At 43.9% G+C, this 26,630-nt stretch overlaps 2 protein-coding genes across 13 annotated transcripts; one reads left to right on the forward strand and one right to left on the reverse strand.

The window, feature by feature from the left end:
* Positions 1-254: 254 nt before the first annotated feature.
* On the reverse strand, positions 255-11,515 carry ATXN1L (ataxin 1 like). 2 transcript variants are annotated; one of them, XM_014738338.3, is made up of 3 exons: positions 11,260-11,515; positions 9,128-9,195; positions 255-7,909 (listed from the first exon to the last, which is right to left on the reverse strand). In XM_014738338.3, the coding sequence occupies exon 3, from the start codon at positions 7,790-7,792 to the stop codon at positions 5,726-5,728; it is 2,067 nt and encodes a 688-aa protein (XP_014593824.1). In that variant the 5' UTR covers positions 7,793-7,909; positions 9,128-9,195; positions 11,260-11,515; the 3' UTR covers positions 255-5,725. The 2 variants fall into 2 exon arrangements, with proteins under 2 accessions (XP_014593824.1, XP_014593825.1); XM_014738339.3 differs by having other exon boundaries at positions 255-7,912; positions 11,260-11,408.
* Positions 11,423-25,773, forward strand: LOC100068023 (IST1 homolog). 11 transcript variants are annotated; one of them, XM_023637263.2, is made up of 11 exons: positions 11,423-11,610; positions 12,700-12,842; positions 13,720-13,758; positions 14,876-15,002; positions 17,519-17,699; positions 18,238-18,325; positions 18,804-18,887; positions 20,202-20,312; positions 22,508-22,696; positions 24,145-24,190; positions 24,648-25,773. In XM_023637263.2, the coding sequence occupies exons 4-11, from the start codon at positions 14,915-14,917 to the stop codon at positions 24,836-24,838; spliced, it is 978 nt and encodes a 325-aa protein (XP_023493031.1). In that variant the 5' UTR covers positions 11,423-11,610; positions 12,700-12,842; positions 13,720-13,758; positions 14,876-14,914; the 3' UTR covers positions 24,839-25,773. The 11 variants fall into 11 exon arrangements, with proteins under 11 accessions (XP_023493031.1, XP_023493035.1, XP_023493033.1 ...); XM_023637265.2 differs by having other exon boundaries at positions 11,435-11,850; XM_023637264.2 differs by having other exon boundaries at positions 11,443-12,026.
* Positions 25,774-26,630: the final 857 nt, after the last annotated feature.

Here is a 26,630-nt window from a genome sequence, read left to right on the forward strand (position 1 = left end):
AACATCTACAGGTCCTTGTGGTGGTTGATTGTGCTAGTATCCAAATCTACAGGTAGACTTCTGGGTCTCTGAAATACATACCAACAGAATATGCAGACCTGCTACAGGACTAGCTTCACAATCTGCCCCGACTCCACCACACGTAGATGGGCACCATTTGCTCTCTATTACAAGCTCTCCCAGGAAGGGTTTTATCCCCCACCCAACAGCCACCATCTAAGGCTGGGATAGGAAGAAGGCGCAAACACCAAAAGGAAAAGCTAGTAGTTTATATAGATAGATATATAGATATATAGATATTGATATATATTGTGTTTACATAGTCCACAAGTTAAATGCAGGTATCCATAAGAGCATTAACAATAAAAATACAATCTGTGTGTAGCCAAGTACAGAGACTTAAAATGGTAAAACAGCAAAAAGGATCTCACAAAAGTACAAATATACAGTACAAATTGATTTATTTAAAACAGTTACAAAAAAGCACAACAAAATAGAGATTATCCTTAGAATTATTAATGCTTTGTTAAAGATCAGGTAGGATTAGAGGGTAAGAAGTGGTATTGGGTGGGGGGAGCACCTGACTAGTTCTAAGGCTTTAGATACAATGCAGTTGATTACATATTAATTCAGCCATTACATACTGGGGATAGTAGTTGGGGGATCAGTTATTTATCTACAGGGAACTCCTACGCAAATCAGATCCATCCAGCCCTCCCCAGTGCAGTCCTTCTTTACTCCTCAGGACCCTAAAGCCACCTGGATGACAACGTTCCCATCCTCCTTTCTCCACCCCATTCCCTATCAATATATTCTTCCCTCCCCTAAGGTGCTGTGCAAGCTGAGAGCAGTCTGCTCTCTGCAGCTGGAACATATACTGTTTTGGCTACAGGGATCCTGTGTGACTAGGAAGGTTGTGGGGGACAGCCCTCTTTTTAATACTTCAAGTTTGCCACGAGTACAGTCAGTTTCTTCCCCAACACAAGATTCTCTTGAATGTGAGTATCAAGCAAATGAGGGATGAACCCTGTCTTTAGCAACACCAGCAATGCACTAACCACTCACAGCTCAGAACTACGTGCAAACTCCCTGTCCAGGGAGTGGGTGTAAAACCACTGTGTCATCAGCTCTCTCTCTCTGAAGAACCTCAGTCCCCATGACAGTCAAAGACAGAAATAAATGCTTGCGAGTTTGACAATAGGTAAAGGCACATGGGCTGCTGCCACACACACTGCAGACAGGAACCCAATTTGAGGCCATCTTCACTGCTGAGCGTTTGCAGTAGAATGGCTTTGGGATCACACAGACTTTGAGTTTGCAATCTACCGGGGGAGGATCTAGGCTTAACAGGAAAACTAATAAAGAAACCTTAGTGTGAAAAGTGCATTTATTACTATCGTTCCTGCTGGGGAGGCTCAGCAGGACAAACCGCACCACCTCTCCTCCTTCCGCCCCAGGCACTATGCATAGTCTGCAGGTAAGGAGAGAATGCAGTCAACTCTAGCATCTTGAGGGCCAGTGTCATCCTAGGCCCAGACCAGGCTTATGGCCCAAAGATAGGTCCTAGAGTTGAAAGAGTAACTGACAGCTACAAAGACCCAGATGCTTATTTTATTATTGCATAATGTGGGAGGCCTTCCCTACCCCAGGGAAGCTGGAGGGTGAAGGCTTCCTAGCAAAGGGCTAATAGATTCCTGGTCAACATCCAACCTAGCATGGTTCAGCTCTTCAACTGTAGTGTACACTTTTTTCCCATCTGGAAAGTACTGTAGCTTCAATGTGGTTGAGTAAACTTAGCCCTAGGAGACCAAGAAGTCTCCCTAAAACTTTACTTTGCTTTTAAGAATGTGACCTAATCTCCCATGGCCAATTAATTGGGTTATCTTTACTCCAGTGGACCCAGGCTCTTTCCCAGTCAACCCATGTCCACCCTTCATCTCCAGTGTGATCACTCAACTCTTCAACATGCCTGCTTGTTGCAGGTTTAAACCATACCACCACCCTGTGCATCTCCTATGATGTCCACTGGTAAAAATAAAACTGCCCCACTTATGGGGCTATTATTTAGTCAAACTCCAAGCCCTCTTCCAACCCCAGAATCCACATAACTGGAGCCAGATGAATCTCCCTGGGATGCTGACACAGGCCCTAATCTGGTTCCCCATCATTTATTTTTTAAAACAGGATACAAGATATCACAAAGGAAAGAAGTTAATACACAGAAAACCCCACTAATGGGACCTGCTTGTTTCTCCCTCAAGACAGTCAGATATTTGGAGCCAAAGGGCTCCCAACAAGCACTGAAGCCAGTTCCCTTTGGATTCACCAGCCCACCAGCAGCATTTCATACTATCCCTATTCAACATGACTTTGCTATAAAGTAACACTTGCACATGTAAGAAGGGACAGGATGCCTGGATTTCATCTACATAGCCAAAGACATGGAAGGACAGGGAGCTATAAAGGGCAGCAGGCAGGACAGTGAGCAGACAGCAGCAGTGGCAAAGCAGCACAGACCAAAGCCCTTGGTGTTAAGACCAACTGGGACCAAGAGTGTGGAAGGGTCAGTCCAGATCTGCTGGGGCCCCTTCCCATTGGGTACAAGTGCTCAGCTCTGAACTCCCAGGTCCCCTTCCCCTGTTCTCCCCCTCCCTCGTGTACACTAATCTTGATGGGGATGATCTAAGACTTGGTTGTATTACCTGTCCTTTACCTGGTTCCCCTACTCCCAAATTGGTATAGGCATTTCCGTTTAGTGCCAGAGTCAGCATTTCTCCTTTCTATCCCCAAACTCTGGAAATGTCCTACCAATGACAAGGAACTGGCTCTGGCCTTCCTCAATTGCCCATTCCCCAAAAGCTGACAGGTTCCCACAAAAATGCTCACTTTCTCAAATCCACTCTTAGGTCTCTTGTGACCTTATGAAATTCCTAAGGAAGAATGGACACACCGTTAAGTTACTCATTTCTCATGGCTGGAAGAAAAGACTGAACCAGAGGGGAAAGGTAAGGGGAATGCCACAAGCTCTAACTAAGATTTAGAGCACAGAGCTTCTTTTCCTGGGAGACCATACTTTACAAGACACCTCTGCAGTTCAGCAAAATCAAGTATTACTATATTATGTATGCATGGCACGGTATTAGGGGAGCTACTGGTATTGCTTCACCAGCAAGAGACAGAAGAGGAAGGAACAGCAGCAGAAAAGTCAGGGCCCAACTTGCCAAGGTTCACAAGATTTTCTCTTTCCAGGATTAAGTGGAAGTTACCAGGCTGGGAAGTGGAGGGTTATTTGATTTAAACTACTTGGCCTGTATCTGGTTAGATATATGTTTGCTCCCATAAGGAAGAAGCTCAGTTGGTGTCCCTGGACATTTCTTGAGTGTCTACTGTGTGCATGTCACTATATTCAGTTGATAAGCCTTCCTATGAGGAAGGATGTTTCTGAGAAACCCGTGCAAACAATAATCCCTAGGAATGAGTTGCTATGAACAGCAAGAGATGAGGCCTTCTCCTGGGGCTGTCATCTGAGAGGTTTCCTCAAGACTCAGCCCCACAGGCCCCCACTGTAGGAAACAGGCCAGATAAAGCAGCATTAGAGAGAATGGGGGACAGAGAAAGGAAAGGACATGATCCCAACTGTGTACAAGGTTGAGTGTTCACCAGACAGGGTTGGTGTTTGGTTCTGAGGTGAACCAGAGACTTAAGTACTTGTGGTCAGGTCAGCAGCTTCCTTGGGATGGGCCTCCAAAAGCTGACTGGCCAGGTAACTGCTCTCAAGGAATGAAACAGTGGGGTGTAAGGCTTGTAGCAAACAAGCCAGTCTCAGTCACTTTGTTCCCCCAGGAGAACAACCTTTAGCACCTGAACACTAAGAATGACTCCATTCTCAGAACTCCCCCTCCCCTCAGGAGGTAGGTAAGATTATTTATCCCCATTTGGCAGCTGGGGAGGAAGTGAAAGAGCAAGAGGTCACAAGACCTGCCTGAAGTCTTTGACAGAGCAGAGATCAGACCTCAGAGGTTTGGAACTCCTGAGGACAGGACAGGCCTCGGCCAGTCCACCTCTAAAGGAAATGCCAGGATCATACCCTGGGAGAAGCCTCACCACAGAACTGAGTGGACAATACCCTGAGTTGCTTCAAGAGTCTAAAGACCCCAAAAAACAAACAAAAAACCCACCCACCCACCTGGAAGCTAGTAGGGGAGCCTAATTCTCAATACCCAGTGGAATCCCACAGTTCAAGCTGATGCTAAAAGTTGTGAAGAGAAAGTGGGTTTAAGACACACAGAGGGGCAAATGCAACTAAGATTGAAAATACTCTTTGCAGAGGAATATTCCACTACAAAGTAAAATCTAGGAAACTTCAGGTGTTAAAATTTTATCAAGACTATCCTAGAACCTTAGAGCTGGCTGTGGGAGGAGATGGCTTGGAGAAGCCTGAATGCTGGGAGAGGAAGTGGAATAAGATGGAAAGGGCTGTGTAAAAACACCAGGATGGGTATTGCCCAGCCAGTTGTATTTGCCCTGACTCAGGGCATAGTTCCCTTCTTGTTTCTCCACCAAGCTGTTCAGCTACAGAAGAGGAGACGACATGATTCTGAGTTTTTAAAAATAGAGAATATAACTGAAGGGGAAACCAGAGAGACCCCTACCCAGCAAAAACTAGAGGTCTTGGTCAGAGTGGACAAAACCAATTTTGCACAAGGGGAAAGGCAGTGCAGCTACAAATTAGGTCCAGGTCAAGACACCATGCAGAGCAGTGAGGGCAGCAGAAGGAAGGGAGCAGTGCAGGCACTTAGGCACAACATAGACAGAGGAGGGGTGGAGGGGCCTGGGGAAAAGGATCCACTGGTTCTTTGAAAAGTCACCATCACCAACTAGAGACTCAGTACAATTTCAAAGCGGGTCTGGCATGCTGAGTAGGAGCTGTGTCGGGCCAGCTACCTTTCCAGAAGCCCTGCCTAGAGCCCGGTCAGCCTGGCCATCAGGTCTTTCTCCCAAAGTCCTCCAACTGGGTGCTCACCAAGGCAGTACTTCACTCTGAAGCCTGGAGGGGCTTCTCTCTCTCCTGGTGCTAGAAGCCTTGTGGCAGGAATGGTGGGGAGAGATAGGAAACAGCTGAAGCAGAGGATCAAGCAGAGTCCTGTAGATGAGTGCTCCTCCCCCACAAACTCAGCCAGAGACATCTGGAACAAAATTACCCTTTAAAGTGCACAGCTCTCAAAAAGAGTTCTGGGTGGGAACCCTCTTATTTCCAACCATGGGGCCTCCTGCCCTCTCACCACAAAAAAGAAAGGAAAAGAAACTTCAGACAGCTGAACTGCTACTATAAGCTGTGGATCATCGTTTTTGGCTCTTTCTTTGCTCCCTCCCTCTGCCACCTGCTCCCAAAGCCTGACTTTCCCCTTGCAGGAGCTAGGGATGAGGAGGAAAGAACAGGGAGGCCCTGATATTTGGAATGTTTCTTATCCTGCATGCACCCCCTTACCTCCTTGGCCCAGGCCTGCTGCTCCCCATCACAGCACCCTCTAGCACTGTCCTGAAAGGATGCCATGGGGTAATGAGCAACAGACCCTGTCTTGGGAGGCTGCCTTCATGCCTCCTCTTTCCCCCCAGTCTCACTGCCAAGAGAGCCATTCCCTGCTCGGCATGTGCAAATCCTCTGCCTGTTCACGGTGAGGCCCAGCTTTGGGGTAAAGCCCCAGTCCTGGTCTGGGAGAGAGGTTCATTTTCCTGCATTGGAACGCCCTTCGATGGAAAGCTTTACCTCCTGTGGAATGAAAGAGGGACGGAGCAGTGCAGCCCGTGCCTCCTCCCCTTGCATGCTGTATCTTTGGAAGCTTGGGGCTGGCCAGCAGGCCTGAGAACCAGGCTCCGGCTGTGAGGGCTCTACCATTCGGGAGCCCTCACCTGACGGCTGGCTCTTCCCCTCACTGTCACATTGCTCTCTGGGTCCCAAGACTGTCCTCTCAGGTCTTTCTCGGGGGGGACCCAGCTGGCCTGGGGGAGCACAGCTGGCCTGAGAAACTGAGTTACTGTTCAAGCTCTGTAAACTGATAGAGATGCAGACATCTCCCACCTGTAGCCGATGGCAGGGTAGAGAAAAGAGCTGTGCAGTCCGTCCAGGGCTGCAGGAGGACCAACCCTGGCCATATACAAAAAAGGGGTGCTCGGGGGGCACCTCGATGCTCACTTTGCTCTGCTGCTCACCAACCACGAAATGCAGCATGACAAATCCAGGCCACTGGCTTTCTTGAATGTCCACAACTGTGCTAGAGTCAATCTTCAGCCCCCCGCTCACTTCGGCACTGCGCACAAAATCCTGGGTCTGGAGGTCCTCCACCCGCTTCAGCTCCCCGGTAGCCAGCTGGATGATGGCGCCTTTCATGAAATGGGAGGGCAAGTGGGAGGAGGTAATGGGGGGTGGTGTTGGCTCCTTGTCTGCGAAGGTGGCTCTGGCCTGCATGTCCAAACTTGATGCCACCAGGATCTCCGAGCCCATGGGCAGCAGGCCTGGGTCAGTTCCAGCGGGCACCAAGTTGCCATTGGCTACAACCATTGCTTTGGGTAAAGGTCTATGTTTCACTGGTTCCTGATGGGATTGAGGGTAGAACCCTCGGGCCTGATTTTTCTCGGCCATCTCTGCTGGGTTCCTGGCTGACCCTCGCCCCTCACTCTGATGGTCAGGGGTATGATGGGACAGGTTGAGGGGGCTGGGCTCATCCTTCCTCTGAGCTGCCACCACACGATAGTCCTGAGAAGCTAAAGTGCCAACCACCCGCTGAACCTCAAGGTCGGTGTCTGGGGTCCCTCGGTGTGCCGGCACTGCCACCTCCACCCGCGCAGTCTGAGAACCTGAAAACAACTGTCCATCCACCACACAATCTACCACTGGCATCAATCCCTGGCCTTCGCCCTTGCTGTTGGGGGAGTCCAGGGCTTCACTTTCCCGTCTTATTAAATTTCGCTCTCGCTGTCTCTGTCCGTTGGCAGGGGCTGCTTCCAGAGTAGACTGGCCCTCTTGAGGGGTAAGAACTGTGCTGGCACCTGCTGGAGCGGTTTCATGCAAGGTGTACCCAGCAGGTAGCCTGGACATCTGATAATAAATGGGCATCCGGCCTGGAGCGAGGTCCAGTGGCTGAGTACTTGAGTGATGTGGCAACTGTCCAGGTGGGGAGGTGGCAGAGGGGACTTTGTTGAATGAGTGGGCCGGGGATGAAGCCTGTGGGGGAGGAGTGGCTCCTTCTGCCAGGAGTGAGGCATATGGCACAAAGTGTGGAAGGTGAGAGGTGGCGAGGTTGGCAGAAGGAGAAAGGAGGGGACTTGGTAGGAAATTAGGTGGCACAGCATAGGGAAGGCTATAAGGAGACCCGATAAACTGTAGAGAGGTGGATGGGAGCTGAGCATAGTGGATTGGGGGATAGTGGATTCCTGGATGTTGAATCAGAGAAGACGCTACATTAAATGTGGGGGGCAAGGGGCTCATGTTTACCACGGATGGGAGGCCAGTTGGGGAGAAGGTGGCAGGTGGCACAGCCACCTTATACAGCATGCCATACTGGTCCACTGTCAGACCAGTGATGGCCTCAGCTCCATCACCCCCCAGGCTGACTCTGGCTCCTGCCTGGCTCTGCCCGGCCACTACAACCCCTCGGGACCATTCAGAAGCATCACTGGAGGGTGTGTGGTTAGTTGAGCAGCTGGTAGTTCTCCCCATATCCTCGCTGGTCACAGGGAGGTCTCGTTTCTTTGGTGGAAGGCATTCCTGACTCCTCTCATGAACAGGTTTCATATTGCTTTGTGGTGTTCCTGGAGCCTGGAAGGGGTCGGCCTGCTCCTTGGGGCATCAGAAGGGGCTTCTCTGTGGCTCCCCTGCACCCCTCTCTGCTGCTGGCTGGGGTGCCCACATCTGCTAGGGAACAAATCAGAGGCAAAGAAAAGTAACCTAGGGGTGAACCAAGTCAAACGAAATAGCAGCAACTGTGCGCATGGAGGAAGACGTAACAAAGGAGACCACTGGAAAAAAAGAGGTATGAGAAAGGGGCACGCAAGGATGTTACCCCCTCATTCATCCAGCCTAGGACATGAAAGAAACAGTCAGGGAAACCACAAAGAGCTACAAAAACAAGCATTCAACGATGCATAAATAACCTGTGGGCTCTACAACCCCAGAGAAACCAACAGCTTCATGATTAGTCATGCCTCTGATGGGGATCTTGACTTTTCTCAGCCTTCTCCCCCAAGGGGGATTTGAACACATGGTCTTTGCTGCTGGCTCTTTTTCCTAAGTTTCTCCTTTCACCACCAAAGACTACTGTGCTATCTTCTTTCCTAAAGTATGCCCTCATCCTCGCTTCCTGTCCCCAGCCTAATTTGAGTTATGATCTCATCTATCCCCACTCCCCCGGCCCCAGGCCTAGATAAACTCACCTTTGCCTTATATCACCGCTACCTCAAGGACCCAGGTGTCAATAAGTCCTGAGGGTGCTTGTGTCTTTTTTTTTTCCAACCTTGTTTCCCAAACATGTTATGGAAATTAGTATCTTCTTTGCCCCATAATATACTACATTCAACTTGGGCCCTATGGAGACAGTGATTGTACTGGTGTGTTCTACAATTTATTTGTTTCTCTTCCACCCCAAAGAACAACAAAACACTTCTCACCTCATGTATACTTCTTGTTCCCTAGTCTGGCAAGACTTCTTTTCTTCTCACTAACCACCTTCAATTTGCCTTCTTCATTCATTCTCTTTCTTTTTTCCTTTGTGTTTTCTTTTGCCAATGGCTCCTTTTCCATTGTAGGTCTCCTCTAGGAAACCACTTCCTAAAATTCTGGTTCCATTCCTCCAAACATACCTGTTTATTACTATCTTAGGGTCTATATGATTCATAAGATAGTTTTCTCTCCCCTTTCTCTTACTGTCACCTTTCATACTTGTTTTGCCCACTGTCATAAAGTATCTTTTTGGTCTGAACATGTCAATGCATATAAACTTTGTCACCTATTTCTTCCAATCAAGCTCCAGTTCTTTGAATCAGAAAAGAGACTTCTATACTCCATTCTATTTTTCCACTGTTGAATCCTGGATGTTTTTCTGCAACAATGTATCCAAAGCGCCTGTATTACCTGAGCTTCCAGTGGTGCTTCTGAGCAGCTGTAATAAGAAGCAGTGTCCTCCCCCCTGGCTTGAAAGCCTAGAAGACAGAAATAGGAATAAAGTAAGCAGCAGCCTAGCCCCTGAGCCTCTCCAGGGTCGTGAAGAAAGGTAATTTCAAAGCCGGAAAGACATCAAAGCCCAGGAGTCCCTGCCTTGTCTTCTTCCCCAGAGGTGACAGCACATATGTCCAGAGTGCCCAGGCAACTGAATAGAGAAAAAGTCATCTCTTAAGCTCTAATTTGTAGGAAGACATCCCTGGAAAAAATTTTCCATGTGTTGAACTTCATTGTTTTCCTTAATATCATATTCTTCATTTTCTACCTGTACCCATCCCAAAAGGTTAAATTTACTTCGGATCTCAATTTCAGGTAAATGTACAAATAAAAGTGGAAGACTCAACATTGTTCCCATCCGAACAAGGAGAAGCTAGAAAAATCAACTTCACAGATTTCACTTTTATTCAGGGCCGATGAAAACACATGTGGAGGTTATTTAAATGAGAAAAGCAGCACTAGAGGGAAAAGAACAATTATTTATGTTTCTAGGGCAGAAAAAGAGGTCAAGGGGGAGTCACTCAGGGGGAAACCTTATTAACAGATTTTCAGGGTAAAAAATTGGGCTCATGTGTATGTCAACTTTTCTGAGTGACAATTTGGTACCAAGTACTGAATCAGGTGTGACAGAAAGTGAAAACATTGCTTTGGTCCTCACGTAGTTAACAATGGAACAAAATTCACGGTAAACTATCAATATGCGAACATACGCATGCCAGAAACATCAAGCACTGAAGAATGGAGCCTTAATTTCTGAAAACAGAAAGTAGTACTGATTAATACTCTGAGAAACTACCCACTGTCCTGATCAGGTCCTAAAAAACCACTGCAAGCCTCAAACCAAACTGAAAGCAATATTTCTCTCTTAAGATTGGCAAGGTGTGGAACGAGCCCTGATGGCCTAAAGTTCAGCACACGCCAATTCGGTAGCTGGGTTCGGCTCCAGGAGCCATGCTGTGGCAGCAGCTCACATAGAAGAACTAAAAGGACTTACAACTAGAATATACAACTATGTACTAGGGCTTTGAGGAGGGGGAAAAAAGATTGGCAAAGTGTGGATGTACAAAAAAAGGTGAAGAGATGGGAAAATAAGGCGGAAGACAAATTCTTAGTTACATAAACAAATTACACAGCGGGCAGAAGTCTTGCATGCCTTCTCTGCCTGAATTCCAGTACCTGAAAAGCAGTTATCTTTCTCCTTCATTCCCAACAGAAATTGGGGTCACACTTTCAATCCCAGAATGATCCTTGCTCCCTGCACCTAAAACATTAAAGAAAACCTGCTTCTAGGTCACTGAGGGGTTAGCCAAACAGAGGCTAATAAAAGGACTGACAGAGGCAAGAGGTCTGAGGGAATGACAACAAAGAGCCAAGCTTGTGTACTAGGTTCCCACAACACAAAACACATTTGGAAATCTGAAACCTCGGCCTCTGAAGGGGCTCAATGAGGATTTCTCAAGGGGAAGACGCATTGTGACCCCAACCGAACTAAGGAGGAAGGGGGACCATTCGCAGAGCTGCCAACGCTGTCAGCAGAGCCCGGAATCAAGAAGCTAAACACAGCCCGAGACCTGAATTCGCTGAGGGCGAGACGTGCACCTGCCAGAAAGACAGGAGCTTGGAAGAGACTAGAGCTTATGGCTTCCCATGATCCGAAATCCTTGCTCCAACAAGGGTAGGGCTGGAAATTGGGAATTCTGCGTTGAAAGGGTGGGAGTTGACCCTTCAAGCAGAGGGGCAGGGGCGAGGCCCCGCAGGCGATGCTTCCTTGTTTGGGGGCCTCTTCCCGCCCCGAGGACTCGGACACTCCGGCCCGCGGAGACACAGTCGCGGGGACGCCGGGGCCTGAGGCCGCCTTCTGGGCCTGGCCAGAGAGAAGCGCGCGGGGGTCTAGGCGCGGCCACTTTCGCTCCCTCGGTCCGCGGTTCTCGGGCCCCGGTCCGGCGGAGCAACGGGCTCAGGGGGGCCACTTCCTCTGGAGCTCCGAGCCCAGGCCTTCTTGGCCTCCGTGAGGTCGGTCAGCGGCCCCCACTCCCGGCGACACTCACCGGCCCATCTCACGGCGCTCCTCGGGCTCCTCTCGCTCGTCCCGGAGCCGCTGCAACCACGGCCGCCGCCATCCCCGGCCCCGGAGCCGCCCCACACCCAGCGCCCCCAACCGGGCGCCCAGAGATGGCGTCAAGCACGTCCCGCCCCCGGCGCGGGAAAATTGCGTCACAGCCTGGGCCAGAGAGCGACGCCCAACAGTACCCCGGAGGGGAGGGCGCTAGCCAACCGCCCCTCTCGCCCAGCGCTGTCTCCAGTGGCAAAACTAACTCCTCCTTCGAGGCCGGGTCACGGGAAGAGGGTTGGGCCCGGCCCCCTCACCCTGAACCCACAATGACTCCGCAATCTCTCTAGTAAATTCTGGGGGTTCCCAGACAGATCCTTGGGGCGTGGCCATCAGAGACCCTCATTTCCTGGTCTTCCCGGGCCTGACTTGTGAAGCCTCTCCTTGGGAACCTCGGGAACCGGGAGGCAACCCGGGCCCAAGAGATTAAGGACATGCCTGGACATCCAGAGTGGAGATGGGAGCTCTTTAAGAGTTGAGGGGCCTCTGAGGGGCGTGATAATGGACCAGAGCCAGGATCTAGGGGAAGGTGAAGCAAATAGTAGGAGCCTTGAAAGTCTGTGAGGACTGAGAGGAAGGGGCTTGGCAAAGTGGGAAGCAGCTTGGTTTAGTGGGAAGAGAGCTTGACTACTCAATGAAATATTAGGTCACCATTCATTGCCAACTAACTAGTCGACTTCATAGTAATATTAACATCTGATTAACGTAAGTGGAGAAAAAATTAACACCAGATGAATCTGTGCTTTGATTACATCTATGTAAAAAAGTAGTTTTGCATACAAATACAAACTAAACCGAGAAAAATAGGTTTAACTATTGGAGAGACTGGATTCGGAGTGGATTTTTCTCCTTTCCATTTCTGCAAACTTGTCCAATAACAATTCATTTTCTTTTTTTTATTTTTTTTCCTCTTCTCCCCAAAGCCCCCCAGTACACAGCTGTACATTCTAGCTGTGAGTGCCTCTGGCTGTGCTATGTGGGACGCTGCCCAAGCACGGCCCATGAGCGGTGCCATGTCAGGGCCCAGGATGGAAACCAGAGAAACCCTGGTCCACTGAAGCGGGATGCACGAACTTACCCACTGGCCCTGGGGCAGCGCCAATAACAATTGATTTTCATTTGAGTTAGAAAGTATTGGCTGGGCTATGATCCCTACTCTGTGGCTATCTGACCTTAGGAAAGTCATTTTACTACTAGACTTGGGTTCCCACTTCTGCAAAATGAGGAGCTTGAACTAGATGGAGTGGGAGCAAATGTAGATAAGAGAGCTCTTTAAAGATTTTAAGTGAAAAAATAAGTGAACGTGCACAGTGTGATATCATGTATTTAAAGTTAAAAGACATAAATTACAGTTGCATGTATTTCTGTGTCTGTACAGAAAAGGAGTAGAGGATATGCAACAACGGGTTAACTTTGGCTATCTCCGGAGAAGAAAATGGAATTTGGTCGTGGCCAAAAGAAAGAAAAGGGACTTATTGTTTGAATTTTTTATGAGAATATTTTCTTAGAATATTAAAATGAGTAAGTTAAAATACTAATAAAGTATATGATCTTTAAGATTCTTCCTAGGGAAGACCATTTTCTTTTCTCACCTGGGTGGGCACAAAGGATCATCAAAATTATTGAACACCACACACACACACCTTGCACCAGTGGGTAAAACATAGTGAAGCTACTGATCTGTTGCCATCTAAATCAGCAGAGGGCTTTGCTTCGTGAATGTTAATATTATTCATAACAGTCATTTTGTCTCTCAGTTTGGCCAAGAAGGAAGTCCCGTGGTTGCTCAGTGATTCCGTTTTAGCACTAACTGGCATTCTGGTTTCTAGTTCATTCCTTAGCTTACTAAACTGGCATTAAAACTGTCAAGATAGAGACCCTTGGACCATCCAGGTGTAGTTAAGGATAGTCAGTTTCTCCCAGATCAAGATACACTCTCAGAGAGCTGGTTTTTCAGACAAAGTGGAAAGAGCAGACACAGGTAGATGCAAGCAAAAAAGTTTTTTGGCTAACAGCCATTAACATAATTATGTGATGCAAAAGCATGTCTGATTAAAAAAACAGGATGTTCTGATTGGTGAAACACAGGTGATTTCCTGGTTTGGTGCTGTAGTCTCAAAAGGGTGGGTCATATCCCTGCTGAATCATCTTGTAGAGCTCTTTACTCCAAGAAGTCTTCATTTCTTTGGTGGTACGTATTGACGGTAGGAAGCTCCATAGTGACAGTTTGACAGGAATATTAGTGATAAGTAAACTAATGTAGTTTTCATTTATTGAAAAAGAAATTTTTTTTTGAGGAAGATTAGCCCTGAGCTAACACCCACCACCAATCCTCCTCTTTTTTGCTGAGGAAGATTGGCCCTGACCAAGTTTTGTTTTGTTTCTTTTATTTCCACAGAGTTTTAAGAACTGATGAAGTGAAAGGAGATTTTGAAAGGTATTTGGGACATTTGGGGACTGAAAAGTTAAACTTCAATCTGTTTTGTCCACCTGTTCCCTTTCCCTGGATTCCTATTGAATTCCTCTGATGTGTGTAGATTGAATGTGTGTGATGGGAGAGCTTGAGCTCCTGTGCTGGAAGGAAGACAACAACAACAACGACAACAACAAAACCCTGCCGTGCTGGTTATTGTTCACCCTCAGGAGGCATGAGTTTCAAACCAGCTCTCCGTGTTGTCTAGATCCTTGTCAGTAATTTTTTGAGACCTGTAGTACGGGCAGGGGAAGCTCAGACAACTATTCCAACTCTTTTTGATGTTAAGGGATCAAACCAGAGAGAAGTGCTGGTAACTTGGGAAACCATATGTGTCATAACAAGAGGAGTAGGTGGCTTTTTTTATAATGTCACATGTTCCTGCTTGTATGCTTCTGCATGTGAAGGTGTCATTTTAGGAACGGAACTTTATCTTTTGATGCCAGTGGCAGAAATAACTAATTCCAGCATACACTGAAATTATAGAAATACATAGCAGATTTAACTTTCCCTAGAAACCTGTTGGTGCCTGGTATTAGATTATTTTTCAAGACCTTTTCTAGATGTCCAAATGTAGAAATGTGAAATTTTCAAGCTTCTGTTTTATCTACTTCTTTGAACAATTCTGTGTCCTCATTTCCATATGCTTTTAATGTTATTTGACCTCTCTAGATTTCGATGGGGATTTCCCCTTCAAATTCACTAATATTTTATCTAGAAGAAGGTCTTACAATTTCCCATGAGTGACTGATATGTCCTTTGGGGAGGGAACTCTCCCTCTGTTGTATACTTCCTCAGACACTTGCCAAAGACTTTCATTTTTGTCAGAAACTTCCTGCAGAACTCTCAAAAGTTTCAGTAAAAAACACTAACAATTGGAATAAACTGAAGGAAACCTAACCATTATTTTAATTGCAAGAGTCATATCTGGGAAATTGGTCCACAGAGAAGCAAGTGCATTCAGGACGTTACTGAGCAGCCAGGAATTCCTTACATGGGGCTTCTTGAATGAATAAAGTAGATGTGGAAAAATGAGGGCTCCTGTGACACTGATAACTCTTTCTCTGGGAAACTTGCTCAGCAAGGTGATTTGCAAGCTGCCGTGCCTTGTGGTGAAATCATGTTCAGCTCTCCTTTCAAAGCTGATCGCCTTCGGGTCAACTTGCAACTGGTTGTCAACCGCCTAAAACTCCTGGAAAAAAAGAAAAGTGAGTAAATACTCCAGGCAACATAGCAAGCTGCCTCTCAGATCACTGTGCAATTCGCCCACCACCCTGGGTGATATATCTCCTAAGACTTTACTTACTAACTTTGGAATTTAAAGGGATGTTTCTGAGTTGTAGGAATGTGGGAATGATTAGTATAGTGATCAAATCATTTAAAAGTTTCCAAAGGCTTAAAAGTCCATATTACTGGACTTCTCTCCACCAAGGCAGAGGATTTTATCTAGTCAAGCCTTTTCAAATGTGCTATAGCTATTAAGTTTGAGCTCTCAGGCAAATTTTTCTGGAAGAACCCTTCCAGAAAAGCCTTCCTCACCTTTTTTCCAACACACACACACAAAATGCTATTTCTTCTATCAGGTGACAGCTCAAGCAGTATTACACCCATGAGTAGGGGTAGTGACTGACACATGTTGTCTTCTTTCTTTAAGTTCAACTTATTTTCTGTTGCCTTTTGCTCTTTCCTCATTCCAGAGGGTCACATGAGCCATTAACCCCTCAATAAACTGCAAAACTGATGATCTCTGATTATGAGGAAGGTTCAGGTGAAACAAGTATTGCATGTAAATACAGTTTTCTGAGTGCTCTGTAAACAGCACTATTTACTATTGAATTGCCATAATCTATTGGTAGAGAAGCAGCTGTTACTCAAACTTCCAAAATGACTTTTGGGCATTCTTTAGCCAAATCTTGCAGAGGGAGTTTGGATATTACTCAGATAACAGAGGCCTAAGGAAAGCAGCCAAAACAAATGGAACGTAGGCGAACCTAGTGTTACCCATTATTTTACCATGAACAATGAGGATGACAATGATGGTGCACACAGAACTTGTGAATTTTAAACTGCATGCTCATGTGCTATTTGATCCTGACAATCCAGTGATACATATTATTATCCAGATAAATTTTATCCTCTTCTTACAAAGGAGGACATTTAAATGTGGAATGCCTGAATGATTTGAGATAAATGAGGTGAATTAGCCCTGTCTTACCTAAATTTATTTCTTTTTAAAAAGACGTAATAATCCTGACCTTCTGTCACTTCAGGGTTCTATTTGTAACACAAATTCTAACCTGAGCACACAGTAAATATGTGCCTAGATTAATATTGGTGGAATAGCAGTTTAGCGTTTATCAGAAACAAGTCTAGTTCTACTGTGATTTCTTTTCCCTGTGATGTCCAGGGCAAAGAACATTTTCCTACTTTGGGCTTAACTAAGCACCCTTCCAAGAACTGAGTTTTGCGTTTATTTCAGATTCAAATGCAGTCTCATGTCAAGATTTGTTTACAATGACAGAGTAGCTCTGTCTATTCACCATTAGATGGTGGGCATCATTTTTAGGGTATAGTGGATAGACAGGGTATATAATTTGGAGGCTCAGGTTTTCCTGACTTTTGAAGAGCCTAATTCCCCAGGCTCGGTCATGAATTGGTAACACAAGATGGTAAGATTTTACGTATCATGGTGGTTTGGCCTGGGACAGGTTACGTTTGTTACTTCAACATGACTCTACTTGTTTATTTTATGACACACTGTGGTGAAAAAGCATAGGAGTTTGCAGGCTGAAGATTTGGGCTTGAGTTCCAATTCAACCTGTCACTCCTAGTCATGTGACCACAGACAAGCCATTTAACCTCTCAGAATCTCAATTTCCTCAGCTGTAAAATGCAAATAACGTACAAACTTCACGCAGGTGTTCAGGGATCAAATGGAACTTTATATATGAAAACATTTTTTAATGCAGAACACTTCGTGCATTCTCCTTTTTCAAATAACTAATATTTTTATTACAATTCACTATGGAACATTTTATTTATTTATTTAATTTATTTTTTTGAGGAAGATTAGCCCTGAGCTAACTACTACCAGTCCTCCTCTTTTTGCTGAGGAAGACTGGCCCTGAGCTAACATCCGTGCCCATCTTCCTCTACTTTATATGTGGGACGCCTACCACAGCATGGCTTTTGCCAAGCCTCGCCAAATCCGCACCCAGGATCCGAACTGGCGAACCCCAGGCCACTGAGAAGCGGAACTTGCGCACTTAACCAACTGCTGCACCACCAGGCCAGCCCCATATGGAATATTTTAGAACATAAAGTTTAGCTGACAGGATAAAATAAAGATCACCTGTCGAAGCACCGCCTAGAGCAGTGGTTCTCAACCTGTAACAGCTGTGAGAATCCAGAGGGCTTGTTGAAACAGATTGCTGGGCTCCACTTCCAGAGCTGCTGGTTCAGTATTTCTGGGGTGAGCCCCAAGAATCTGCATTTCTGTCCAGTTCCCACGTGATGCTGATGTTGCTGATCTAGGGATGGCACTTGAAGAACCACTGATCTCGTTCACTGGTAACTTTGTCTATGCATATATGGTATATCTTGTGGATATTTTTGGGTTTTTAAAAATAAAAACCTTGTTTCACACTATCATGTAACCCACCTTTTTATTCAACAAACTCCTCTTTGCACATTCATTTTTCTGTATGTGTGCTTCGTGCTGCAGCCGAGCAGGCCCAGAAAGCAAGGAAGGAGGTTGCTGACCATCTGGCTGCCGGCAAGGATGAACGAGCTGGGATCCGAGTGGAGCACATTATCCGAGAAGACTACCTCGTGGAGGCCATGGAGATCCTGGAGCTGTACTGTGACCTGCTGCTGGCTCGGTTTGGCTTGATCCAGGCCACAAAGTGAGATCTGTTGAACTTGCGTCATTTCTCAGGCTCAAAGGAGTGTCAGGGCATCCCTGTCACCTAGTGAGGAAGAGGGTGGGCTCTAACTCGTTGAGACTGTATCAAAGAAGTTTGTGTCTAATTTTTCTAGGGAGAACTAGCCCTGCTTGAAGAGAATATGTCACTCCAGAGAGCCATTTTTAGAGCTGAATAGTTGTCTTTCCCTCCCTGAGCTGTAAAGATACAGTATAAACTTGTAGTAGAAAAGTTGGGAAGTACAGATGCAAAAGAATCCATAATCACCAAATCTGGAAATAAGAATTTTGGTATATTCTTTTCAGTCTATATACGTATATCTGTATGTGTATAAACACACACATGTATGTGTGTATATCTATGTTCATATTTACATATATGTACATATAGGTCTATATTCTAATTTCATTTTTAAAAAATCATTTAAGATTATATTTTGAACATGTCCATGGGCTACCTTTGAAGTAGGGAAAACAGGGAGACATAAGCCCTGAATTTCATAATTTCATGCTTTCCTTAGGGAACTGGATTCTGGTCTGGCTGAAGCCATATCTACACTAATCTGGGCAGCTCCTCGCCTCCAGTCAGAGGTGCCTGAGTTGAAAATAGTAAGTTTGAAGAATTTTAACTGCCTGTACAATGAATGTAGGTGAGGATATAACTAGTGTTACTCATTCAGAATTGTAGGATTATTTGGGGAATCCTTTCTTCTCTTAAAGGTTAACCAAAAAGTATTTTGTTCTGTTAGTCTTTAAGTGAAAAATGAATACTTTTTTCATGGCAATGGTGGGAAAACAAAATTTACCTAAAAAAATAAAACTTGAAACTGGGTTTGTTTTGCGAGGGAGAGGGGTGCCATAATTTATAGTGCTTAGAATTAAAAGTTTTCAGTTTCACATTTATCAGATATTTAAAAACAGGGCAAAGCACTTGTTATTCTTGTTGTTTTGATGCTAAAAGAACACGATTCCAATGAGGTAAGATGAAAGTGATTTTTGCTCTTTTGGTGTTTCTTTATCTAAAGTAAATTTACCATAACTTCATGAATTTTGCCTTTATTTCTTTCTTGGTGATGGTTTGCTGCAGGTGTCTAACCAGCTGTGTGCAAAGTACAGCCAAGAATATGGTCAACTGTGTCGAACCAATGAGATTGGAACTGTCAGCTCTCGGGTAGTACCATTTCCAGAGACACACATTTTTCTAAACCTCAAGTCTGGGAAAAGCTGAACAAGCTCAGAACATGTAATTTTGTGCAGACTGAAAGATGTTTAGAAATAAGTTTTGCATTGGAATCAGAGCAACTTGGATGAAGATCTTGGACTAGAGAACTCAAATCTTTATCAAAAAGCTAGAGTCAAGAAAACTGAGCTGATTTCTTTAAAAAAATTTTTTTTTTTTGCAAAGGAAGAATCACCCTAAGCTAACATCTGTTGCCAATCTCCCTCTTTTTTTCTTCTTTGTCCCTCCAAAGCCCTGATACATAGTTGTGTATAGTTGTAAGTTCTTCTGGTTCTTCAGTGTGAGCTGCCACCACAGCGTGGCTACTGACAGATGAGTGGTGTGGTTCCATGCCCAGGATCTGAACCTGGGCTGTGGAAGTGGAACAAGCTGAACTTTATCTGCTAGGCCATCAGGGCTGACTCTGAGCTGATTTCTTTATTAAGGAAGTATACATTTTTCCTAAATGTAACTGGCCTAGTAATATGAAAGAAGTTAATGCAACTTTGAAGTTTCAACTTTTGAATATTTCACAGCATGACCACGCATACATAATTCAGGACAGACATTCAGCTGGGACACAGAGATCTGGCTGAAGTGTTTGTTTCAGGCTGGTGGACATTCTCATCATTCAGGGTATACATTCAGACTGGTTAGTGCCTTGCTGTACTGGTTTTTTAATATGTTGAATATCACCTCTGACATAATTCAAGTACTTGTCATAAAATCAGAATTCTTGATTCAAAATATTTTTTCTTATGTTTATTTTGTTCCTCTTATTCTACTTGGTTTGAGATCCCTTCACCCCAGGACAAGGCTATCTTATGATACAATCAGGGCCCTACCTTGTTGTTGCTAAATTATACATCTTTTTTTTTTCTCTTTGCTGAGCAAGATTCGCCCAAAGCTAACACCCATTGCCAATCTTCCTCTTTTTTTGCTTGAGGAAGACTAGCCCTGTGCCAATCTTCCTCTATTTTTTTGTATATGGGACAATGCCACAGTGTGGCTAATGAGTGGAGTAGGTCCACATCTGAGATCCAAACCCACAGACCCGGGCTGCCCAAACAGAGTGTGCAGAACTTTAACCAATCAGCCATGGGTCCAGGCCCATTATACATCTTTTTAAAATCATACATCTGACATTACAGAGACTAGAAAGATGAAGAACAATGATTCAAAGGTGAAAGACTACCTAAACCCTTTTTTGTTTCTTATCTTGTAGGTATGTGTGTGACCAAATTCATTATGTTCTTTATTTTGCAGCTAATGTGTAAATTAAGTGTGAACACTCTACCCCAGGTTCTAGTGGAACAGTACCTGATAGAAATTGCTAAGAACTATAATGTGCCATATAAATCCAAGGCAACCAATATGGTGAGTACTTTCAAGAAGGGAGGATTGACTTAAAGCTGAGATTCTTATTGTGCACCAGAAGATTTTTTCTACTTAGGAATGTGGCTTCCAGAGTAGCTTTTCTACTTAGGAATGTGGCAGGATTGTAAAGCAGGTGACATTTGCACCTTTTCTCTGCCCACATACTTTTCCTAACAGAACTTGACTTCTGCTAACTATCAGATGACCCTTCTAAGTTGTTAACAACAGAGTAGAAAACAAAGATAAAGGCACCTAAAGTGTTATACTCAGAAGTGTATAAAACATTTTTAGTTCTTAAGATCTCAGCTTTGCCACAGGGATATTTTGCATTTTAATAAAGAGCTCTGGAATAGAGGCTACAAAATCCGAAGGCACAAGGCACTGTCATTTAATCTTGGTTAAGAGTATGCGTTCAGTAGTGAAATAACCCATATTCAGAACCTCGCTCCACCATTTATTAACCATGAGACCTCAGGCAAGTGACTTACCCTCTCAAAGACTCAGTTCTCTGAACTTTAAGAAGGGGATAACAATAGTTATTAACAAATATCGTAAGTTTTTAAGATGATTAAATGAGCTAATACATACAAGGAAATTAAATGCAATGCTTGGCATGAAGCAAATATAATCAAATTTGGCTTTTTATCATCATCATCATTGTCACGGAGAGTGGATTAATCTTCCAAAAGGTGGTCATGGACTATTTTAGGATGACAGATTTCTCCCTAATGCCTTCCAGTTGCTGGGGCAGCATGTGCCATGTTGGATTGTGGTTAAGGGGCACACTTGTCTTTTCTGATGCTTTGCTCCTGAGGGTTTCCTGATAGGGACTATTTCACTCTTTTTTTCTCTTCCAAAGAGTTACATGGTTTGTTGAAAAATGCCACATTGGAAAAATTTAGACAATATAGAAAGGCACTGTGAAGAAGCAAAAGCCACAGGAAATGCCACCAGTGATGTGCCAAGGACTCAGGCTCTGGACCTCTTTTCTTTCTTCCCTACTCTCTAGGTGATTTCATCCAATATCATGGTTTTCAATTCCATGTTTATGGTGAGGACTTCCACATGTATCTCACTTGCTAAGGCCTCTCGGCTGATATGAGCTCCAGGCTGACAGATCCACTCACCTTCTTGACACGTTTACTACCCTGATCTAACCTCAATCATCTTTTGCCTGGATGATCCTTTTACTGTTTTTCCTGCTTCTACTCCTCTTCTCCGTTAGCTGAAGTTCAATATAGCAGTCAGAGATCCTGTTAGGACCTAAGTCAGATCACATCACTCTTCTTCTTTTAAAGCCCTCCAATGGCTTTTTATTTCACTTAGAATAATAGGCAAAGTCTTTCCTATAACCAACGAGGCTGCCTACACCCACTCTCCCCTCTTCTCTCTGGCCTCATTCCCTCCACTCTCCCCCTTGTTTACTTTGTTGCAGCCACACTGGCCTCCTCGTGCTTCTTCAAACACATATGCTGGTTCTCACCTCAGGACCTTTGTACTTCCGGACACTTTGTTCTCTAGCTATCTGCCTGGTCCCTCCCCCACTTCCTTCAGGTCTGTACTCAAAATGTTTGTTCCCTTCTCTGTGAGGCCCTTCTGGCTACCTTCTCTAAAATGTCAACCTCTTCCCTCTTCTCTGCTTTATATTTTTTCTCTCTCTCTCCTATCTGTATCTAACACACTGTACAGTTCACTTAGTGATCTTGTTTATTATCTGTCTCTCCCACTGGAATATTAGTTCCATGAGGACAGGGAGTTTTGTCTGTTTTGTTCACTGTAGCATCCCTAGTACTGTGCCTGGTTTACATTAAGTGGTCAATAGATTTTGTCAAGTGAATGAATAAATCCAGAGTTTACCACTGCTGAAGTTTGATGAACTTTCCTGTAGACATATCTATGCATATTTACATCTAGCTCTTATTTATTGGTGTACCAGTGTCTGACCTCATAGGTTCTTACAACATAGTCATTGAAAGAGGGAAAAAGATGAAGCACATGGGCCAGAAAACCTGAAGGTGGCCGTACCTGTCATTGACTTAGGCTAGACTCTAAGCTTCACGAGAGCAGGAACCATGTCTCTTTGCTCACCGTTTCTTTCCCTGTGCTTCCAAGAGTGCGTGGCATGTAGTAGGTATGTAATAAACAAATGTGTAATAAATTGAGAACCCAATGTGATTCTTTCCTTCTTACTTCAGGTTGAAAGCCCAGCAGACCTGATCAGTATTGGATTTACCAAGGATGTCAAGAAAGGTGCCCTTGGCAGAGGAGGTGGGACTGTAGCAGGAACTGGTCCTACACTTTGGGCATCGCCAATATCTGTACCAGGGCCCTTACCTGTGCCATCCCCAGCCCCTAGTTTCTCTTCCCTTCCTCCTGAAAGACAGGTCAGTACGGATAGGGAAACTGAATCTGGAATGGGACTACAAATAGTGCTAGAATGTATTTCTAAATGGGCCTTTTGAATGGTAAAATGATCTTTGTGAAGTTTTTTAAGGTTGAGGGGCATATTTGTAATCATTTAGCTGATATTTGATGTGTTTTTATGCTGAACTCATGAGAAAATAGGGCTACAGTCTTTCATCAACCTCCTGACAGTACCATAATATAGATTGCAAAGAACATGTTTATGAGCTGGACAAATTTTAAAGTCTTTAATGTACAGTGGTTTAGACTCATGTTTCAGATTAGATATATTTAATTTATTTGTAGAAAAAACAATTTATTTTTGAAAACAGTATAAAAATCTCATAACTTTGTACACGCAAATTTGGAGAAGTCAAATAAGTGAAAACTAGAGAGCCATAGGCATTAATTTTCTTTACTCCTTGTTCCTTCAGTATGAGGTAAGGAGAAATTGTTCTTTTCTTCTCACTTTGCTAGGTATTTCTGATGCCATGAAGCTCTTTTTTAAGATTTTATATTTCAGACATAGTTTAACTCTGATTTTCCTGGTTGAAATTATCTGTCTGAACCACACCTTGTGTATTGCTCAGCTTCTACTCTTGGAATGCAAGTCCTCTGATTTAAAAATAAAGCAAAGCAAACTTTTTTATGGAAAATTTAAACATATACCAAATTAGAGAGAATAATATAATGAACTTCCATCACTCATTTTCAACAGTTATCAACATACTGCTGCTCTTATTTCATCTATGTCTCTCTTCCTAACACTTTTTTTTGGGGAGGGAGAGAAGGAATTTACAGCAAATCTCAAACATTATATATATAATTTCTCCTGTAAATACTTCAGTGTATAACTCTAACACATACTCTTTGTTTTTATAATATAAAACAGTCATTATGATGCCCAAAACAATGAAAAATAATTCCTTAATATCATATAATACTCAATCCATATTAAATTTCCCTGTCTCAAAAATGAGACATCTCTGCATCTATCCTGATATAGTTATTTTGTTGAAATCAAGATCCAAAAAAATTCACATATTATGTTCGCTTGTTATGTCTCAAATCTTTTAATCTCTAGCACTTCCTTATTCCTGCCTCTCCTTCTTTTCTTGCCAATTATTTGTTGGAGAAAGGGTCCTCTGATTTTATTAAACTGAATCATCTTCCACAACTAGCATCTCCAGACTCAAAGATAAAAGATTTCCTGATTCTTGTATGAGGCTATAGGTGACAGAGGAAGCAAAACCCGTAGTCACTCTAAGGCTCATTTCTAGAAGGCATAAAAAAACTTTAACCTTAAACACGAAGGAAGCTTGACTGTGATAAAATTAATTTTAAGAAATATTTATGGAAAGTTTACTGTGAACAAAATGTGTGTTTAGAATTCAAACCCATTACTTCCCAGTGGTCTTTTTTCTTTCAGAATGCCTCCTATAAGAAGAATGATTTGCTTTCTTCCCTGGTTCCTAGTAAGTATAGGGAATGCTGGTAGAAGTTAGAATTGCTTGAAATTTATTGAAGATATTTCAGTTATAAGACTATTCCCCCATTGGTGAGAGAAGTTTATTAGTGATTTACCAGGGGTACAGTGTGTTCCTTTGTAGTAGCTAACAGTTTTCAAGGTGGATGTGGATCTCAGAGATGTTTAACACAAAAAAATGTTTTTAAACCACTACCACTCTAGATCATCCTGGCACATGTTATGAAAAATTGTGCCTTTTTAAAAAGTCCAAATTGCCCTTGAATAAGACTGTGAACAAAATGTAACCACTACCACCATTTGCATGATGGAGGAATTGTCCAGTTTTCCAGCCATATTATGTGCTGTACTCTCAAAATCAATAATAGCTACTGTCTTTGAGGCTGGGAATTCTTTCTGGAGGACTTTATTGTTGTGACTTGTAATTACATTATTGAAATGAACAGGTCCAGGACTCAACCCCCAAACTTCTCTAAAGCCAGAATCAAGAGCCAAGATTGGTTTTGATAACTTTATACTGCCTGAAGTGCCTGATGTAAAACCTCAAGCAAGCCTATCCATTGACCCTTATGATTCTGAAGAAGTTGACTTTGAAGATCTTGACCGGAGACTTGAAATACTGAAGAAAACCACGTAATTCTTAGTCCTGGATTGAGTATTTGCCTGGGAATCAGAGCTCCTGGGCACAAATTTTAACATGGCCACCCATGTGTGGGTCTGAAGTTTTCTCGTTTACAGTTCCTTCCATTTCTTAAATTCTATGGTTCACTTTCTGTAATAAATGTGTGTGTATGTCTGTGCATACACATATAACTATTCCTGTCCCTTAAAATTGTATAATTCTTAGATGAAGAGTCCTGATCTATAGACTTTTATTAATTGTAGTAAAAAAACTTTTGTTTTCTCCTGGATCCTTATTTCTCTCATAATTATCTCTTTTTCTAGGGAGACAGAATGGAGTGTATTTAAATCTGCCTCTCATGCTTACTAGCTATAAGATTTTTGGTAAATGGTATCTCTTGTCAGACATGCGTGAAAGAGCCTAGAAACTAGAGGCCTAAGTGTCTTTTTTTTTTTTTTAAAGATTTTATTTTATTTTATTTTATTTTTCTCCCCAAAGCCTCCCAGTACATAGTTGTATATTCTTTGTTGTTGTAGCCACCCCTGACACAGGAAGGGTTAATAATCACTGGAAAAATCTTGCCAACAAACTGTGACCCGGAGGTGAGAAGGCCGGTTAGCCAATGACGGGTAAGACCTCCAGGGGGAGGCAACCTAAGACAGGCATCGGCCGCCCGGGGGCACAGATGGAGACACGATATCGGGAGCAGGAGGGGCCATTGCCTAGGAGGCCTTGCATGCTCCAAGAGAAAGTATACGAGCACAGCAATAACATGATAATATCAAAACAGAGGCCAAGGGAGGGCTCCTTGAGAAATCACTAAGAATTCTTGGCATTCGCTAATTACTTCATCCAGAACATTTGTGTATGTTTAACAGATGTAAGCTATGTATATATTGAAATGCTGGTTATAATAAACTCAGAGTGGCCATCAGCCCTCTCCGCATCTATCCTGATGTGTACATTGGATTGCGACACCGACAGTTGTGGGTCCTTCTAGTTGTGGCATGTGGGACGCTGCCTCAGCGTGGTTTGATGAGCAGTGCCATGTCCGCGCCCAGGATTTGAACCAATGAAACACTGGGCCGTCTGCAGTGGAGTGCGCGAACTTAACCACTTGGCCACAGGGCCAGCCCCTAAGTGTCTTTTTTAAAAATAAATATTTGAAAGAATGTGCAAACACTGAGAGTGAATGAGAGAAGTGTTTTCAGGAAATCAGTGGAATCCTGTATAGCAGGGTTCAAATTTAGACTCTGCAATTTATTAGCTGTGGACCTCCTTTTGCTCACCCATAAAATGGGCACAATCATGAAGATTAAAAGAAATAATGTATGTAAAGCTCTTTATCACTTAGTAGGTGCTCAATAAATAACATTTCCTTTTCAGTTTCTATTATTTGCTAAGTTCTAGTGGACTAAATATTAGTGATTCTATGAGACTTGATGAAAGAGAGGGTGAGAAAACAAGATGGCCAAATTAATTATTTTGTTTGTTTGTTTCTTGTGTAACTGGTATTTTTTGTTTGTTTTTCTTTGTAATAGATTTTATTTTTTAGAGCAGTTTTAGATTCGTAGTAAAATGCCAAATTAATTTTTGAATGAAATGATTGGTTATGCAAAATCTTTATTTCAGGGGCCAGCCTGGTGGCACAGCGGTTAAGTGCACACGTTCCGCGTCTCTGCGGCCTGGGGTTCCCCGGTTCAGATCCCGGGTGCAGACATGGCACTGCTTGGCACGCCGTGCTGTGGCAGGCATCCCACATATAAAGTAGAGGAAGATGGGCACGGATGTTAGCTCAGGGCCAGGC

Source organism: Equus caballus, chromosome 3 (genome assembly GCF_041296265.1).
Source record: "Equus caballus isolate H_3958 breed thoroughbred chromosome 3, TB-T2T, whole genome shotgun sequence".
NCBI classification, from domain to species: Eukaryota; Metazoa; Chordata; class Mammalia; order Perissodactyla; family Equidae; genus Equus; species Equus caballus.

What these genes read in the sequence shown, in the direction of transcription:
- LOC100068023 (XM_023637263.2), top strand. Translation starts at nt 14,915, where the DNA reads ATGTTCAGCTCTCCTTTCAAAGCTGATCGCCTTCGGGTCAACTTGCAA. An exon ending in GGCTTGATCCAGGCCACAAA is followed by an intron (nt 17,700 to 18,237) that starts GTGAGATCTGTT and finishes TGCTTTCCTTAG; the next exon opens with GGAACTGGATTCTGGTCTGG. An exon ending in TTGGAACTGTCAGCTCTCGG is followed by an intron (nt 18,888 to 20,201) that starts GTAGTACCATTT and finishes TTTATTTTGCAG; the next exon opens with CTAATGTGTAAATTAAGTGT.
- ATXN1L (XM_014738338.3), bottom strand. Translation starts at nt 7,792, where the DNA reads ATGAAACCTGTTCATGAGAGGAGTCAGGAATGCCTTCCACCAAAGAAA.